Raw genomic sequence first — 16902 nt, forward strand, 5'->3', positions numbered from 1 at the left:
AGTCAGCTCTGGGACTGTGCCAGGGAGCCAGGGCTTCTGCAAGGGTCAGACACCAGGCATCGCATGCTAAACAGGCGACCAGTCCTCACCGTATTGTCCTACAAGGTGCTGAAGTGCGTATTGAATCACCAATGTAACAATACTGCTATAACATGATGTAATAAAATTGACATTGAGCGGATGTTTTAACGAGGTTTTTTTGCATCAGTCTCTCAAGCTGGACTCCTGCATTTAAAATGTCTTTGACTGCAACGTTTTCATCCTGCACAGAGCAAATCCAAACAGCAGTGGGCTGTCAACAGGCTGCAACTGCGGTGCTGCCAAACTTGTGCTGACCACCACTTCCTTTCCTCTCCCATGACATAAGGAATTGAATACAGAGATAGGATGGGCAGCCGTCGACAGGTCCTGTTCCTGTCAATGCATCCTATTGCCTTACACCACGATGCTTGCAAAGCAAAGGGCACTCAAGGGATTTTCTGAATCACAGCCGCAGCTACACTTGTGACCTCTTTCGCTTGGGCTAGCGAAGCGTTCTGTCTTTTGAGCCCTGGGGCTTGACACGTGCTGATCTTGTGCTCCCTGAGGAACGCTTATGGGAGGTACTAGCTGCAATTTCAAAGGCAGTGTTTGGGTTCCTTACTACATTTTCCCCATCTCACCGACTGCAGATCACAACCCGCAAGGCAGCGCACTGGTCAGCTATCAGCTTAGTAAAGATGGCACTTGCTCCTGTAACCTCCTATACAAGGTTTGGCTTGCTGACACCACAGCCGGTGGTGGGCAGAGCCGAAGTTGGGAACACGCTGGCTGCCCTGGAGTTTTCCCTGGGAATGCTGTAACAGTGACCGAAAGTGCACATGTCCTTCCAATATCCAAACACACAAAGCACGAGTGAGCAGCAGTAATTGTGTGCCCCTAGGGTTGAGAAAATAAATTTAAGAGAACTTCTTTCAAGAGCCCTTTGTTTGAGGCAGATGAAATAGATCACTGGGCTTCATAGATGAGGGAGTGAGAAAAAAGGCTGCTCTTGAAGTACATAAGATTTGTCAGCTTGAGAGGAGGGAAGAGGCAATTTTGATCTGGCTGCGCTCGCTCTTTTCAGTTTTGTCTGGCTCACGGTCATTGCCCAGATGAGGCTCTTTCGAACCATAGCAGAGCTTATTTATTGTATACTTCTTTATATATATACATACACACACAACTTCATATATATATATATACACACACACAGAGATCTCCCGAAGGATTATGTTTGAGGTAACGCAAGCCAAACAAGAAAATGTTACGGTTCTGATTAGAAGTGATTACACGAGCCTTTACAATAAGTATTTATCATTTATATAACACCTTAAACAACTCTTTTAATGCTTAGAACATCAACAAGCTTCACAGCATTATGATGCTCATGAAGAGACAGGCGCGAAGAGTTTTTCCAAACTTGCCATGACTCACTGTAGTGATAGAGTCATGAAATGGAGACTTTGATTTCTAGCTCTTTGCCCGAACCCAGACTTTCACTGGCATGCTGCAATCGGCTGGCAAGTCTATTAGAGGGATGCCTGGCCAGCCACTAAAGGCACAGCTAACCTCTTGTTTGGCATTTCTGCCTGCACGCTTGTTCCTGCGCTACCTCTACGTCGTGCACGTTGTGAATGCAGGCTTAGTTACCTGATGACACACTTATTAACTTACACAAACAGCAAAGAGCAGCACCTTGAAGTGATGCATTCAAAATATTAGAAAAGGCTGCAGATAAAAATGTGTACATCTTAACTCGGTCCTTAAATACACGTACAATATGAATTTTCATCTCAGGGCTTTTTACCCTGCCCCACTCAGTGTTGAATGCTCGCCTGCCATCGCTGTGCAACAGCAACAGCTCTCTGTGAGGATCGATTCTGTTTCTTTCCCTTGTGCGTGTGATAAAGGCCTCATTTGTTGCAAGATGATTCAGTCTGCAGAAGAAGGTGTGCAGTTTCCCTGTGGGCTATTGCTGTAGTGTTCCTCCCTGGGACACGGGTTCCTCACAGACAATCCATTTTGGGCCCCTTTCCCATCAAGAGGAGCAATTTTATGCATTTTACGGGGAGAGTCAAAAAGCAGCTGCTAGTTACAGGTGCTCAGTTGGAGACTCCTGGGATCTGCTCACTGCCCGGAGCATCGCTGGGTCCCAGTCATGCTCTCTCAGCTCCTCACCCAGCTGCCTCCCGCGCTCACCATCCCCTCACGTTTCTAACCTCTGTAGTCTCAAGCTTATTCCTTGTATCTAATCTGAATCTACCCTCTTGTAGTTCAAAACCCTTGCCCCTTGTCCTGTCACTACAGACTCTGGTAAAAAGCCTTTCTTCATATTTCTTATCAGCCCACTTTTATATATTGAAAGGCCGCAATCAGGTCTCCCCTCAGCCTTCTCTTCTCCGGGCTGAACAACCCCAACTCTCTCAGCCTGTCTTTACAGGAGAGGTGCTCCAGCCCTCGCATCATTTTTGTGGCCCTTCTCTGGACTTACTCCAACAGGTCCAGGTCCTTCTTATGTTGGGGGCTCCAGATCTGGACGCAGGGCTGGCCACGTTGCTTTTGATGCAGCCCAGGATAGGGTTGGCTTTCTGGGCTCCAAGCGCACATTGCCGGCTCATGTCCAGTTTTCCATCCACCAGTAGCCCCAAGTCCTTCTCCACAGGGCTGCTCTCAATCCCTTCATCCCCCAGCCTGTATTGATATTGGTGATTACCCCAGCCCAGCTGCACAAACTTGCCATGACTCACTGTAGTGATAGAGTCATGAAATGGAGACTTTGATTTCTAGCTCTTTGCCCGAACCCAGACTTTCACTGGCATGCTGCAATCGGCTGGCAAGTCTATTAGAGGGATGCCTGGCCAGCCACTAAAGGCACAGCTAACCTCTTGTTTGGCATTTCTGCCTGCACGCTTGTTCCTGCGCTACCTCTACGTCGTGCACGTTGTGAATGCAGGCTTAGTTACCTGATGACACACTTATTAACTTACACAAACAGCAAAGAGCAGCACCTTGAAGTGATGCATTCAAAATATTAGAAAAGGCTGCAGATAAAAATGTGTACATCTTAACTCGGTCCTTAAATACACGTACAATATGAATTTTCATCTCAGGGCTTTTTACCCTGCCCCACTCAGTGTTGAATGCTCGCCTGCCATCGCTGTGCAACAGCAACAGCTCTCTGTGAGGATCGATTCTGTTTCTTTCCCTTGTGCGTGTGATAAAGGCCTCATTTGTTGCAAGATGATTCAGTCTGCAGAAGAAGGTGTGCAGTTTCCCTGTGGGCTATTGCTGTAGTGTTCCTCCCTGGGACACGGGTTCCTCACAGACAATCCATTTTGGGCCCCTTTCCCATCAAGAGGAGCAATTTTATGCATTTTACGGGGAGAGTCAAAAAGCAGCTGCTAGTTACAGGTGCTCAGTTGGAGACTCCTGGGATCTGCTCACTGCCCGGAGCATCGCTGGGTCCCAGTCATGCTCTCTCAGCTCCTCACCCAGCTGCCTCCCGCGCTCACCATCCCCTCACGTTTCTAACCTCTGTAGTCTCAAGCTTATTCCTTGTATCTAATCTGAATCTACCCTCTTGTAGTTCAAAACCCTTGCCCCTTGTCCTGTCACTACAGACTCTGGTAAAAAGCCTTTCTTCATATTTCTTATCAGCCCACTTTTATATATTGAAAGGCCGCAATCAGGTCTCCCCTCAGCCTTCTCTTCTCCGGGCTGAACAACCCCAACTCTCTCAGCCTGTCTTTACAGGAGAGGTGCTCCAGCCCTCCGATCATCTTCATGACCCTCCTCTGGACTTGATCCAACAGCTCTGTGCCCTTCTTATGTTGGGGGCCCCAGAGCTGGACGCAGTGTTCCAGGTGGTGTCTCATGCGAGCAGAGCAGGTGGGGAGAATCCCCTCCCTTGACCTGCTGGCCCCACTGCTTTTGATGCACCCCAGGAGACGGTTGGCCTTCTGGGCTGCAAGCTCAGGCTGCTCTCAATCCCTTCATCCCCCAGCCTGTGTTGATATTGGTGATTGCCCCAGCCCAGCTGCAGGACCTTGCACTTGGCCTTGTTGGAATTTTGCAAGGTTCACATGGGCCCACTCCTCAAGCCTTGAGACCCTGGCAGGTCCCTCTGGATGGTATCCCTTCCCTCAAGCATACCAGCCGCACCACTCAGCTTGGTGTCATCCACAAACTTGCTGAGGTCCTGAAGCACTGCAAGCAGAGACCACAAAGAAAGCCAAAACCTGGTGATTGCCAGCTTCTTGAAAACTTTGTGCCTTGAATTTGTTTCCTTCCCTGCCACTATGAAGAAAGATCACTAGGAAATGATCACGAAGAGGAAATAAACATCAGCCCTGCGTCCTCCACTCACCTTCATGGAGGGAAATGTAGGAGAGGAGAGGGGAAAATCCCAGAAATACTCTGCAGAGGACTAGGGCAGGGAAGAAGCAGCTTTCCTTCCCCTTGGTGTGAAGGGTGAGCCATGTACCATGAGAGCAATCCAAACAGCCCCGCTTCCCGACTGTAACAAGACCGTGCTTGGTGTCCTGTAGCTGACTTGAAAATCTTTACTGTGCAAGCAGGGAAGGTGTAATACAAGAGCAGAGGCTTTTCTGGCACACACGTATGACGGAGGCTGCGACAGGCTGTCGTGCCCAGCTGCAGGTGGCCCTGCCCTCCAGGGCAGATCAGCCTCCCCACCTTCTGCTGCAGAGGGCTGTGCCCCACCGTTACCTCTGTGCAGCGACTGCCAGTTAGTGCGGGACGGTCATCCACGTTTGGACTCATAAACAGAGGCAGGGCACGTGGCTCCTGCCAGCCCTATCATGTCTTTTAGCCTTTCCCTGCTGCCCGCCCCGTGCGTGCATGTATGCACTGCCACGTGCAACCTTCACGGTCAGCATGGAAGACAGAATCACGGAATCTTATAATTGTTTAGGTTGAAAAAGACCTTTAAGATCATCAGGTCCAATCGTTAACCTAACCCTGACATCCCACCACTAAACCATGTCCCTAAGCACCTCATCTGCCCATCTTTTAAATACCTCCAGGGATGGGGACTCGACCACTTCCGCTGGCAGCCCCTTCCCGTGCTTGACAAACCTTTCTGTGAAGAAATTTTTCCTTATCTCCAACCTAAACCTGTCCTGGCGCAAGTTCAGACCATTTCCCCTCATCCTATCGCCTGTTACCAGGGAGAAGAGGCTGACCCCCACCTGGCTACAGCCTCCTGTCAGGCAGCTGTAGGGGGCAATAAGGTCTCCCCTGAGCCTCCTCTTCTCCAGGCTAAACAACCCCAGTTTCCTCAGCCGCTCCCCATCAGACTTGTGCTCCAGACCCCTCACCAGCTTTGTTGCTCTTTTCTTTACATGTTCCAGCATTTCCCTTTGCTGCTTTGAAGCAGCCCCTCACAGCCCAGTTTCACCTGCCACCAAAGGACTGCTCGTGGTTGTCACCCTCAGTCCCTCTTCAGCAATAGGGAGCCTCGGGGGGACCCAGCTTGCCCGCCGCGATCACTGTCAGCTTATCGTCTGCTGTGAGGGAAACAGCGATAGCAAAGGTCTGTGCTTGCCTGAGAGGTTGTCTGGTGGGTGGACAGCATGGCCTCTCTCAGCCTAAAAGCTCTGTGGGCCTCACTACTGGTGCAGTAGGAAGCCTTCTGGCACGCCAAGCTTATTCTGAACCTTCAAAAAGAGGAATAAGATGGCCACCATCCCGTTCCCTGGAGACGCTAAGGTGCAGATGCAGGCTGCAGGCTGAACTGGAGCTTCCCACCAGGAGAAAAGCCCCACTGCAGATGAGGGGTCACCGGTGCAAGGTGCTGGGGTGAGTTGAGTAGCTCATTTATCTCAGAGTCACTGGCAAGAGTCTCAACCAGCCCCTTTGGATTTAAACCATTGATTTGCATCTGTCTCCTCCAACGCGGGAGCAAACAGCTTCAGTCAGCACAAGAGCAAAATGTCCAGCTGAGCTCCCCAGACATTAACTATCCTCAAAGAAACCCCCCTCCACACACAAGAGCCTGGGAGAAAAACAATCTCTCTCTGAAAAAGTGTGTCTCCGTGCCCTAATCCAGGGGGGGAAACAAAGGGCATAAGATATTTAGGATGACTATATTAAAAACAAAAAGGCAGGGAGGAAGAGGAGGCAGGGAGGAAGAGGAGGCAGGGAGGAAGAGGAGGCAGGGAGGAAGAGGAGGCAGGGAGGAAGAGGAGGCAGGGAGGAAGAGGAGGCAGGGAGGAAGAGGAGGCAGGGAGGAAGAGGAGGCAGGGAGGAAGAGGAGGCAGGGAGGAAGAGGAGGCAGGGAGGAAGAGGAGGCAGGGAGGAAGAGGAGGCAGGGAGGAAGAGGAGGCAGGGAGGAAGAGGAGGCAGGGAGGAAGAGGAGGCAGGGAGGAAGAGGAGGCAGGGAGGAAGAGGAGGCAGGGAGGAAGAGGAGGCAGGGAGGAAGAGGAGGCAGGGAGGAAGAGGAGGCAGGGAGGAAGAGGAGGCAGGGAGGAAGAGGAGAAACAAAGGGCATAAGATATTTAGGATGACTATATTAAAAACAAGAAGGCAGGAAGGAAGAGGAGGCAGGGAGGAAGAGGAGGCAGGGAGGAAGAGGAGGCAGGGAGGAAGAGGGAAAAGAACAGAACAAACCAGCATCTGAAGGCACAGCTGTCTTGTTTCAATGTAAAAGGCAAAACTGTGGGGAGATAAAGGCTGGAGAGGAGAGAGGATATTTACTCCTCCAAACAGGCATAGCATAACTTTTACATTTACCAAATAATTCAGGTATCTGGAACCGTAAACCCAGCACTGCTGGAAGAGCTGCATGTGTTAGGGCATTGCCCTCCTGCTGCTGACCAGCTGCAAGGAGGAGGGACCTTTGTACCCATCCGCAGAAAGAAAACTTTCAGGTAGGCACAAACGAGAAGTTTTCCTATTTTCCTAACGAGTTGAAGAAAACACTCCTAGGATATATTAAATTTTATCACAGTTTAACCTTTTTACATTAGTTCTTCAGAAGAGTTTGAGTGTATTCGATATGGAGAAATAACTGGGGACACAAACCGGTTGTGCAACAGCAGAAACTGAATTCAAGGCTTTGGTTAAGAAAAGCTGGGATCTCAGTTTACGTGAGAAACTGCTTTAAAGTGATGAGAATGCACACAGGGATTAGAGTACCAAAGAACAGTCTGAATGGAAATTGTTCTTTCATAATCCACATATTTTAGTCCCAGTGCAGATTTATCTCTGTTAAAGTTACTCTTCTGGTGATTTTCCACCACAACTTAGATTCACCGTAAGTTAAGCAAAGCTATAGCTGCCCAGCAGCCCTGCGGTAACTCCGATCTCCCAGTTACATCTGCAGAACTTGCATGTCTCCTCTTCTCTTTCAAGACTCAGGTAACTTGTTGAAGGGGACTACGACCGCCTTGTTTACGACAGCTGTGACATTCATCATTACTCATCTCTCTCACAGCATCCACCTCCAAGAAAAGGTGGCGCTCAGGGTATTGCATTGCAGCAGCTTAATGCCAGCACAGCATAAAAAGTGTCACAGATGCTCACCCTCACCCACCATAAATAAAACATGAGACTCCTTGCAAGGTCAGCGGCTTGTCAGGGCGTTTGATGTAATTGGTTTTGGCGTGTGACAGCGCAAAATGGGCAAGTCACAGGATGCCCTTCATTACTACAAATGGTCTATTGATTTCCAGCGATGCCACTTGCACACAGACCTGCACCTGCCACTGGGCTTCCCGAAACTCTTGGGCCACGCTGAAGAGCTCAAGTGAGGGAAACGCACGTGTGCGTTTTACAGGTAATTAGTTCTTCAGGAGGAGGTAGAAAGGCTCATGAGACAGATGCACACAGGTAAGGACCATAAGTTTTAAACAGGCTTTAGAAAACTCAGTTATGGTTTGGATATATTGCTTTCAATACTACAAGAGAAACTGTATAACGGAGGCGTTTAGGCATTTGTAGGTATATGAAAACCCGGAATTTTTGCTGTCCCATACTGACTTCCAAGATAAATATGGATAATGGAAGCGCAGGAGGAAAAAAGGAGGCTTGAATTTGCCCAGCTGTTTAGTGAAAATTGGAATTTCATCAGCTGTGAAGATGCTACGTGCATTGCATATACATTACTCATAGGCTTCCCACCATACCCAGATTTTACAGACTTAAGCACAGCTCTGTACTACCATCTGCACACCCACACCACTTCTTGCCCACACCACAGCAGCCCGTACCTGCAAGGGTGAAGGACCCACCACAGCGACTTCCAAATACCGAGTATTTTAGGGCAGGCTTTTCAGCACAGAATGGTGGAAGCCATGGGACACCAAAAGTGCTGGTGAAGGAAAATGTATGAGTTTAAGACTTTCTAAGTGGAGGTTAGCTAGCATTCCTAGTCACAGTGGGTGGGGGGTGGGGCACAAACAGTAAAAAAGGCGTTTTCCTTCCTTCAGATTGCAAAAATAACTTCCCAGCGAGATGGCCCTATATCCCTGAGCAACTTAAAGGAGATTCAGATTGTTACACTGCTGTGGGCCAGTTCTCATGGTGAAGATCAGGCAACTTACTGGGCCAAAAAAGTAAGGCACGCTCTGGCCAGGATCTCATTGCCTGTTGGCCAAGACCACTCGAGAGCTCGCCAAGACCATCTTCTTACCTGGCAGCACTGCAGATGCCCTACAGAGCAGCAGGAGGGCTAGCTTCCTCGGCTCCCTTGCATCCTTGTTTAGACTTGTGGCAATCGCTTCTAAGAGTTGGGAGGCTTCAGCGTGCAGGAGCGTCCTCGGCCCGTGGGAAGCAGCTACCTGCGAATGTCAGCCTTCCTGCCGTCTGCTCAGCGGGAGGCAGGTGCCTCCGGACCCACTGGTGTTCCGGCGTGGTCTCACACGAGGGTGCGAGATGCACTCGTTGCACTGGCACCCTCCAAGGATGAAGATGCAGCAATTCAGGTCCGGTCCTGCGGTAACACGAGGGGGAGCCCTTGCAGTTTTCAATTAACAGAGACAGCAGCAATACGCCACCGCCGTCTGCCCCACCAAACACAAAGGCTCGGTTCCTAACCAGAGAAAAACCAGGAGGCCTGAAAGCCATTTCTTATCTTCTTCACAAGGAGACCGCTTCTGCTTCAAACAAGTGCAAGCCACAGATCACTAGGAGTGGGGAGCCTGCATATCCCCTCCCCACACATCCCCCTATCTGAAGAGGGGCCAGGATGGACTGTGCACACATTTTCCCATGTTCTCACCTCATTTGTCATTTCAAGGCACTCCAAGGATGCCAGGGAAAGACTCTGCTGGTACCTGAGTTTTGACGCTGAACAGCACTGTGGTCAAATTTTGCCCAACAGAAATGCGAGAATGCGATAATCTCTTTACCCCTTCTTATATGACCCTACCACAGGTGACTCGTCAGTAGGGCTCACCGAGCTGGCTTCTGAGGAGCTTTGCTGTTTTCAGGGCAGCTTTGGCCACTTCAAAAAGACACAGCAGTTTTTACTCTCCCTTGCCACCCAGTTTTAAATACATTGGAGAAGAGTACTTCACTACATAGACCATACACTATTCCGTGCACTGTAATTCTACTTACATAGTCTGTTTTTCAGTATCAAGATAAGTGCTAACTGCAAGTGCACCTACTGCAAGATATTTTATTTAATTTTTCAATTTTTTTTTTTCCAAAATGCTGGCCTCTCTCTCCTTAGGAGGGATTATAAGGAAAAAGCATCTTATTCACGAGTCACCGAGTCGCATACTTCTGCTACACCAGCCTTCCTTCGTAGTTCTGCATCCCAATTTTCCTTAAAGCATCGAACAGCATACATTTCATTAGCAAAACAATTCCATCTGTTCTGTGAGTCAATACTGACAACTTTACTGTTAAAATACACGCATTTCTCTCGGTGCAGCTGTGCTTAATCCGAGAGGGGGGAGAAGAGCCTGCTGTGCTGAGAGCACCGTGTCTCGTGCCCAGGCTCCCACTGCAGGGCTACAGCCCAGCTGACACCCAGGCTCCCAAAGGCCTCCACAACCCCATCCCTGGCCACTGCTGGCCCCTGGGACCACCACCCCCACCCCCCCCAAGTCACCTACATACCCTAAACACAGGCCTCCCACAGAACCACTTGGAAAACATCCCCTTTTTGGTTGTTTGCTTAAGTTTTGACAAGTGACACAGAAGAACAAGCTCAGATGAAAACATGAAAAGGGCGCCAGGGGCTGTGACAAGCAACAGGAGAACTGAGAATTGAGACCCTAACGGAGGGACGGGGCAGTAAGAGCCAGCTAGACCTCACCCACCAGGCAGACAGGCACTACCTCCCAACCTCGGGACTGCCGACTCCATCCTCTCCCCCCAGCCTGAGGTGCAGGAAAACCAGGCTCTCTGCTTGGAAACCAGGAGCTCTGGTTCTCCTACAGCAGAAAGCCTCAGGGGCTCATCCACTCCTCGGTCTCCGGGCCAGGGGGCAGACCAGCCCCACCTGTCCCAGCTCTCCATCACGTTGCAGTTACTGTAAGACAGCTTCCTCACCACCACAGAGCCGTCATGCTCCCGACGAGCTCTTGCAGATTAAGCGTCTCCCTTCAGGTTACAATATTAAGAAAATATGGAAAAGGATGAGATAGCATCTGCCTCATTCAGGTCCTGCCTCAGTCATAACCTAGAGGGCAAGCTGAGCTCGCTGCCGGAGATAAGAGGTAGGACGAGGTATCCAAGTCAACCGCAGATGAATCCCAACTTGTCAGCCTGAGAAAGGATGATCTAAGGGGATGAACTGTTGAACTCTACAGGAATGGAAATATAAATAAAAAAGCCTGGGAAAAAGTAGGGACCAATCATTTAAACCAGAGACTGGGAGCAAACAAGGCACTTTCTACCCCACCGATGCCCTGTACTAACAGCATACTGATTCTGCCCTGGGGCTGTTGTTTATCTATGCAATATTTAGGGTTTTTCCACACACCCCCTTTTGATTGAAATGGCTGGGAAGGGTTTTACTTGTTCTCAGGCAGATGAATTTTAACTTTCATCCTTCCACAGAAGCAGCAGTCTCATTACATAGGGCATTTGAACACGTAACACCATCAGCCTAGGACGCAGCGTACCCCCTCACCGAAATGCGCGCGATCCAGAGGAACAGACAGGTTCGTGCAGCACTCCATGAAATCCTCACTGTAAGCAGTGCAAGCATGCACGTAACAATTAAATCGGTAAGAAACAAATCAATCAATCCAACAATAGCGCAGTAAGTTGGCCCTGAAGCAAGTCAATTGGATTAAGAAAGCAGGACAGTAAAGCAGGTTAACAGAAAAAAGTAAACGTAGAGCCATTGAACAGACACCGAGACATCCTGGTCCCAGCTGAGCCCAAAAGGTATTTTTACCAACTTCTGGCCAGGCAGCTCCCCTTGCAGCCAAAGCTCTGAGGGATCTGACCCTACAGCACTGCCGAGAACTGCTCAGGTTAAGACTCGAGCGCCTTCTCCTCTTTGAAAAGCTCTTCTCTTCCTCGGTGGCAGGCAGTGTCCAAGGGCATCAGGCTGACCAGGCTGAAGTTACCATTCTGTGTTCTCCTTTGAATCCCACTGCTCTGCTTGAATCAATTCAAGCCCTTTTGCACCCCAGATCGGTGACTGTTCACTAGATTACCCCAACCAACCCACTCAAGTGAACGTTTGCAAGCCCAGACCTGCAAGGCTGAACCCAAAAGACATCATCCGTGACTAGGGCAGAGATGCAGAAATCACCTCCAAAGGAGTCTGCGACACTTCATGAACACCCACCCCCCTGTGGATGTGCTTTCAAAGTGGTAAAGTCATGCTTAAAAAAATAAGTACATACAATTTGCTAGAAAATTATACATATGAGTTGTAAGCATGACGGCTAGTAATGAAGTCAAGATCGCTACGAAGAGACCACTTAAAGGGTAACAGGGAGCACCACAGTAGCAGCACATTCTCTAGTAGCAAAGGAGACAACTACAGGGACGTAGTTGGTGGACTCCAAGAGCAGTAAGACAGAGGAAGGCAATGCCACCGTGGCACTGGTTACCGACAGGCAGCCGGTGGTGGCACATGCTCAACGCACAAGCGGAACATCAACAGGTTATTCATGCACAGCAAAACGCATGGTAGAAAGCAAGAAAAAAGCTTTTATGCCACAAAAAAGGCTCGCAGATATACAAGCACATAAGCAACTCCGTTACTTCTCAATACCATCATAGCTTCCTATTTGCCTTCCAGGAAATAATGTAAACACATTCCTTTTTTTGCCACCAGCCACCTGTCTCCACCTGTTCACGCATTTCTACATGCCTCAGATACAGCTATCGGCAAGTTTCAAAGGGCAGGAAAGGTTTGGATTATAAAGGTAATGTGGCTCTACATTTTCTCCAGTTGAAAGCTTTCCTTTCCTTTTAGCCCTCAACCTTTGCCCCCGCTACAGCTGTTGAGTTCTGCAAACAAATCCACTTCTCTGTTTGAGTCAGACAGTTCCCAGTAGGTCAAAATTGTGTAAATTTTACTGTGTGCATAATTATAAAATCACAGACGATTTTGCACCTAGATGAAATCAATGACTTCAGCTTCAGTCCTCACAAGAACATACTAACCCCCCTTTTGTGAAAGAGGACAGACATGTCCAGAAAAGTCATCAGTTGCAAAAACTGTACCTTGTTTTCCAAGTCCCAGTTTAAAGCCAGAGCAAAATATCCTTTGCCCTTGTTTAAAAATAAATGCTAAACCTTCCAAAGATGGTCCCAGCCATCCAACCTAGTGATCTAGTTGAGCACGTTATGAAAAGCCCAGTAGAGGGATGAAGTCACCCCTACAAATGCACCAATCCTTCACATTACGACTTGTTAAGACAGGCTGCTACCACAGATGTCGTCTTCAGGCAGATCAGAAATCCAGTGGTACAGCTCCTCAGCCAAAATCCTGTCACTTCGATGCTACAGAAGCCCCGACTCCAGAACACCTTCATTAACTTCACAGAAGGTACCACACTGGAAGTGGCAGGCTGTGGTGGGCTGTTGAGTTTGACCATCTACGCTTCAAGGGAAGGGCATAAGGAGAGAAACCACACCATTACCCGTAAGCTGCTAATGCCACAGGGGCTGGCAAGTTCTTGGGAGTCTCGTCCTCCAGACGAAAGGGAGGGAAAGTCTTTATGGAGCCTGTGTGCATATAATCCCGTTCATGCGAGAAAAGGGCACAGCAGAGAGCATCAGCTCTCAGCACCGGGCCAAAGTTTAGCTCACGTGAAATGGTTCCCCTTCCATCTCTACTCTGACCTCTGCTCGTCTCTCTGAGTACCCCATGTACAGCACACCAGAGGCCCCTTATCACAAATGGAGACCACAGACGGCAGCAGCAAGGTTACTCCTCCACAAGCAGTGGGTGATAAGTGGAAGAGAACTGCCTTATTTTTTTTAAGGAAGAGAGAATTTTCCAGCTTGCTCAGGAAACCCTAAACTTGTCATCACTTGCCTACGCCATGGTAGTGTCCTCACTAGTTATCACCATCAAGCAACGTCTGAACAGAAGAACAAAAAAAAAAAAAGACAACACTTTCCAAGAACACTAAGGAAAACAAATCATTCAACAAAATTTGAAATATACAAACTGTTTACCAAAGAACACCTAAGAGTTCCTAGCCAATAAACCATAAACTCTTTTTTTGTTTAAATACATTGTTTAATGAGTTTTCTTTAAGAAAGAGATATTTTGAAGCTCAAATTACAATAAGTACAATCTTCTAGATCTATAGGAGACAGTGCTATAAACATTTACCAAACCAGGTATTTTCATGTTTGCTCCTCTGCTGTTATTACTTAAGGAAAAGAAACTCAAAATCTCTTGTTCACAGCAATCCTGTCCCAACTTGGCTATTTCACCCTAGAACAGAGTAAGGACAACAGCCTGTTACCACGGTCCTCTCCCAAAATACAGACCAAATGTCAAGCAGGAGCAAGACGCTGTCATGATCGCACACCAATTCAGCTTTATTTTAAGAGCGACAAGTAAAATGGAGCAACTGGTTGGAGGCAACATTGAAAAGGGCGTTGCTCCTTTCCCACAGGAATCACAAAAAAATGCCCTTTCGCTACCCAAATCAAATTGCCATTGAACTCACGCCCATTCAAGACATTTCAGCAAACCTGAGTTTACATCGGTAGCTTTGAGTTTGCTTTTCCACCTCTGTTTTCCCTCTTCTCTCCGTATCCAATGTTTCCCTTCACCCTTTTCTTAGCCCGCATTATCCCTTCATCACTTCTGCCTCCAGTTACTGGGTCCCAGTGGGAGAGAGCCAGAGCACCGCTCCCCTCTTCAGTCTTCTGGCACTGTCAATACTGTGGCAAAGGGCAAATCAATAGTGCTGAATTAGTACTGAGAAAGAAAAAAAAGAAACAGGTCAATTCCTCGGAGAGTTGTTTCGTATCTTTTAAAGGCCATTTTGCATGGCCTTTAAATTCTAAAAGTACACGTGAGCTTCTGCAGTTAGTGTAAAATTGTGAGCAGGCCGGAGGAGTTTCAACACTTCTCGGTTTAAACCGAGCTGCATGCTTGATGGACCACAGCAAGCTGCTGTTCGAAAGCTGCTGCTCTGCCTATTCAGACATAAAAGCAGACATCAGGTGTAAATTTCATATTTATTATAACAAAAATTATGACATGTTCATTTGTGCATTCGGCTTTAATATAACTCTTGGTATGTAAATGTTCTACAGCAAATGAGCTCTATACAATCATGCTGGTTGTGGCAGCAGAAAGGAACACAAACAAAACGTGTCTGTAAAAGTAAGGAAAGAAAGAGACCAGAGGAAAAAGTGGGTTTCTTTAAATGGTCGACACCATCTCGGCTCCAGCTAACTTGTACACAGCCACTCAGTCTGTTACGCTCAATGACCACGGCCCAACGAGTCGCTTAAGAAAAAAAAGGTCATTTTTTCAGGTTGTGTCCTTAATGCCAAGGCTACAAAACATGTAAGCATCACTATACAACACTTGAGCTATTTACAGGAATTTCCCAATCAACTGTTCTCTCAGAGAAAATTAGTGAATCTCAGTGACTTAAGTCACCTGAAAGAGTAAAGCAACTCCTAGGAGTTAGTCTCCATATTCTACAAATGTCTATCATTTTCAAGACCAAAAAAAGCCTTTTCTCTCAAAGAAATACAGTATTACAATATTACTTAAATCATTTAGCACTGGCTACTGCCCTGCTTTTCAAACAAAACAAACAAGCCATTTTAAAAAATATTACATCATCATCTGTTTCTCAGCAATATATTAAACCTTTTTATTATTTTTTTATTATTTTTTTCTTTTTTTGCTTTTACACTTGATATGTTAAGGGAAGGTTAACTATTTTAAACTTTACCGGTCAAGCGTCTCTAGAAGAAAGTCAATGAATATTAAACCTAACAAACTGAAAAGCTGCAGTTATCTGTAGTGGCAGGATAAGGAAAAGGAAGTATATAAAGGAAAAGGATAAGGAAAACCCCTGCTGTAATGCGAGCCTGCTGGGTCCCGCACTCAAGTCTCCTTGTTTGTTAGTTTATTTCTGAGCAGTAAATAGAGTGGGTCATAGTGGTGTATCGTAATAGTCTGCCAGGTGGTCCATCGGATACTGCCGCTGCTGCTGCTGCTGTTGCTGCTGCTGCTGCTGTTGTTCCTGGTGCTGCTTCATAATCTCCTTGACTTCCTCTTCAAGCTCTGGTGGGATGATGAACTGGTCGTCGGGATCGGGCTGTGCTGGAGCAGCGAAGTAGCCCCCTGTTTTTCTGAGCGGCGCATCCGTTGCAACTTCAATTAAGTTATGGCTCCTCTCTTGCGGTGCCACAGAACCGTTGCCCCGCCGGCGCCCTATGGTGCCCGTGGCAGAAAAAAGAATTGGACAGGCAGACGGGGTGCAGCATGCAGCGCTGCTCCCCTGGGTAGGCCGGGCTGTTCTCATTCATGGCTACCTGTGGAGGCTCGTCGGAGGCTGTGGACCCCACCTCACTGCTCATTTCGGAGGTGGAGATCTCACTGCTGATCTCCGAAGCCATGCCACTGCTCGAAGACGGCATCCCGAGCGCATCTGTTGGCCTGTCCTTGATGACCACGTTGACAGACTGGGGGAAAATGCCTGGGCTGGGGGGTGGGACCCCATTAAGTTCACAGCAGCAGAAGCTGTCCTCTGTCACGTTGAGCTGAACCACGACGGCGCTGATACTGTCGTTGCAGCCGTAACTCTGGGCCAAAGTGCAAAGCTTCTTTGCGGCTGCCAGAGCATCAGGCACGTTTCTGACTGCCTCCACTGCTTCATCCATCGAGAGGCTGTCCCACAGCCCCTTGCTCCCCAGAATGAAGAACTCATCTTGTGGAGTTAAGGTGATGGACTGGACGTGAGGGCGCGGCACAACACTTGGGTGAAGGAAGGTGTACCCCAAGATTCTCGTCGAATCCGTCACACCGTTCACTTTGCCATCCTGAAATTGGAAAGGACAGGAAATTGGAAACAAAGCAGACAAGGATACACAGCACCTGCACCTTCCTTGCATTTTACCGATGGTTGTTACTGCCATTTGCAGACAAGGAGATGGAAAAGCAAACTGACTTGCAAAGAGGTGACAGAGCTGGGATTAGGGCACAGCAATGGCCCGTTTGCACTCCTGTGCTACGCCTCCTACACCCTACTGATTTGTTGTCAGCATCACCTATGCACAGACCAACAAAGCAGATGTCTGCAACAAAGAGCCATCTATTCTCCTGCAGCTGCGAGAGCCAACTGGACTAATGTTTTACCAGTGAGTCAGACTTATCCCTCCTCCACCCACGATATCTGGCTTTATACAGGGCAAAGCCACACACAGCTCCATTTGATATAGGGGCAGGTCATTCAG

At 48.2% G+C, this 16902-nt stretch overlaps 1 protein-coding gene across 1 annotated transcript in view; it reads right to left on the bottom strand.

Annotated features, from left to right (window-relative positions):
* Window positions 1–14652: 14652 nt before the first annotated feature.
* Window positions 14653–16902, bottom strand: part of PHLPP1 (PH domain and leucine rich repeat protein phosphatase 1) — a 77783-nt gene continuing 75533 nt past the window's right edge. Inside the window, 2 exon segments of the mRNA XM_035891325.1 lie at window positions 14653–15900; window positions 15902–16488. Of these exon segments, the coding sequence (XP_035747218.1) occupies window positions 15600–15900; window positions 15902–16488 (888 nt within the window). The 3' untranslated portion in view covers window positions 14653–15599.

Source organism: Egretta garzetta, unplaced genomic scaffold (genome assembly GCF_000687185.1).
Source record: "Egretta garzetta isolate BGI_Z169 unplaced genomic scaffold, ASM68718v1 scaffold463, whole genome shotgun sequence".
Lineage (NCBI taxonomy): Eukaryota > Metazoa > Chordata > Aves > Pelecaniformes > Ardeidae > Egretta > Egretta garzetta.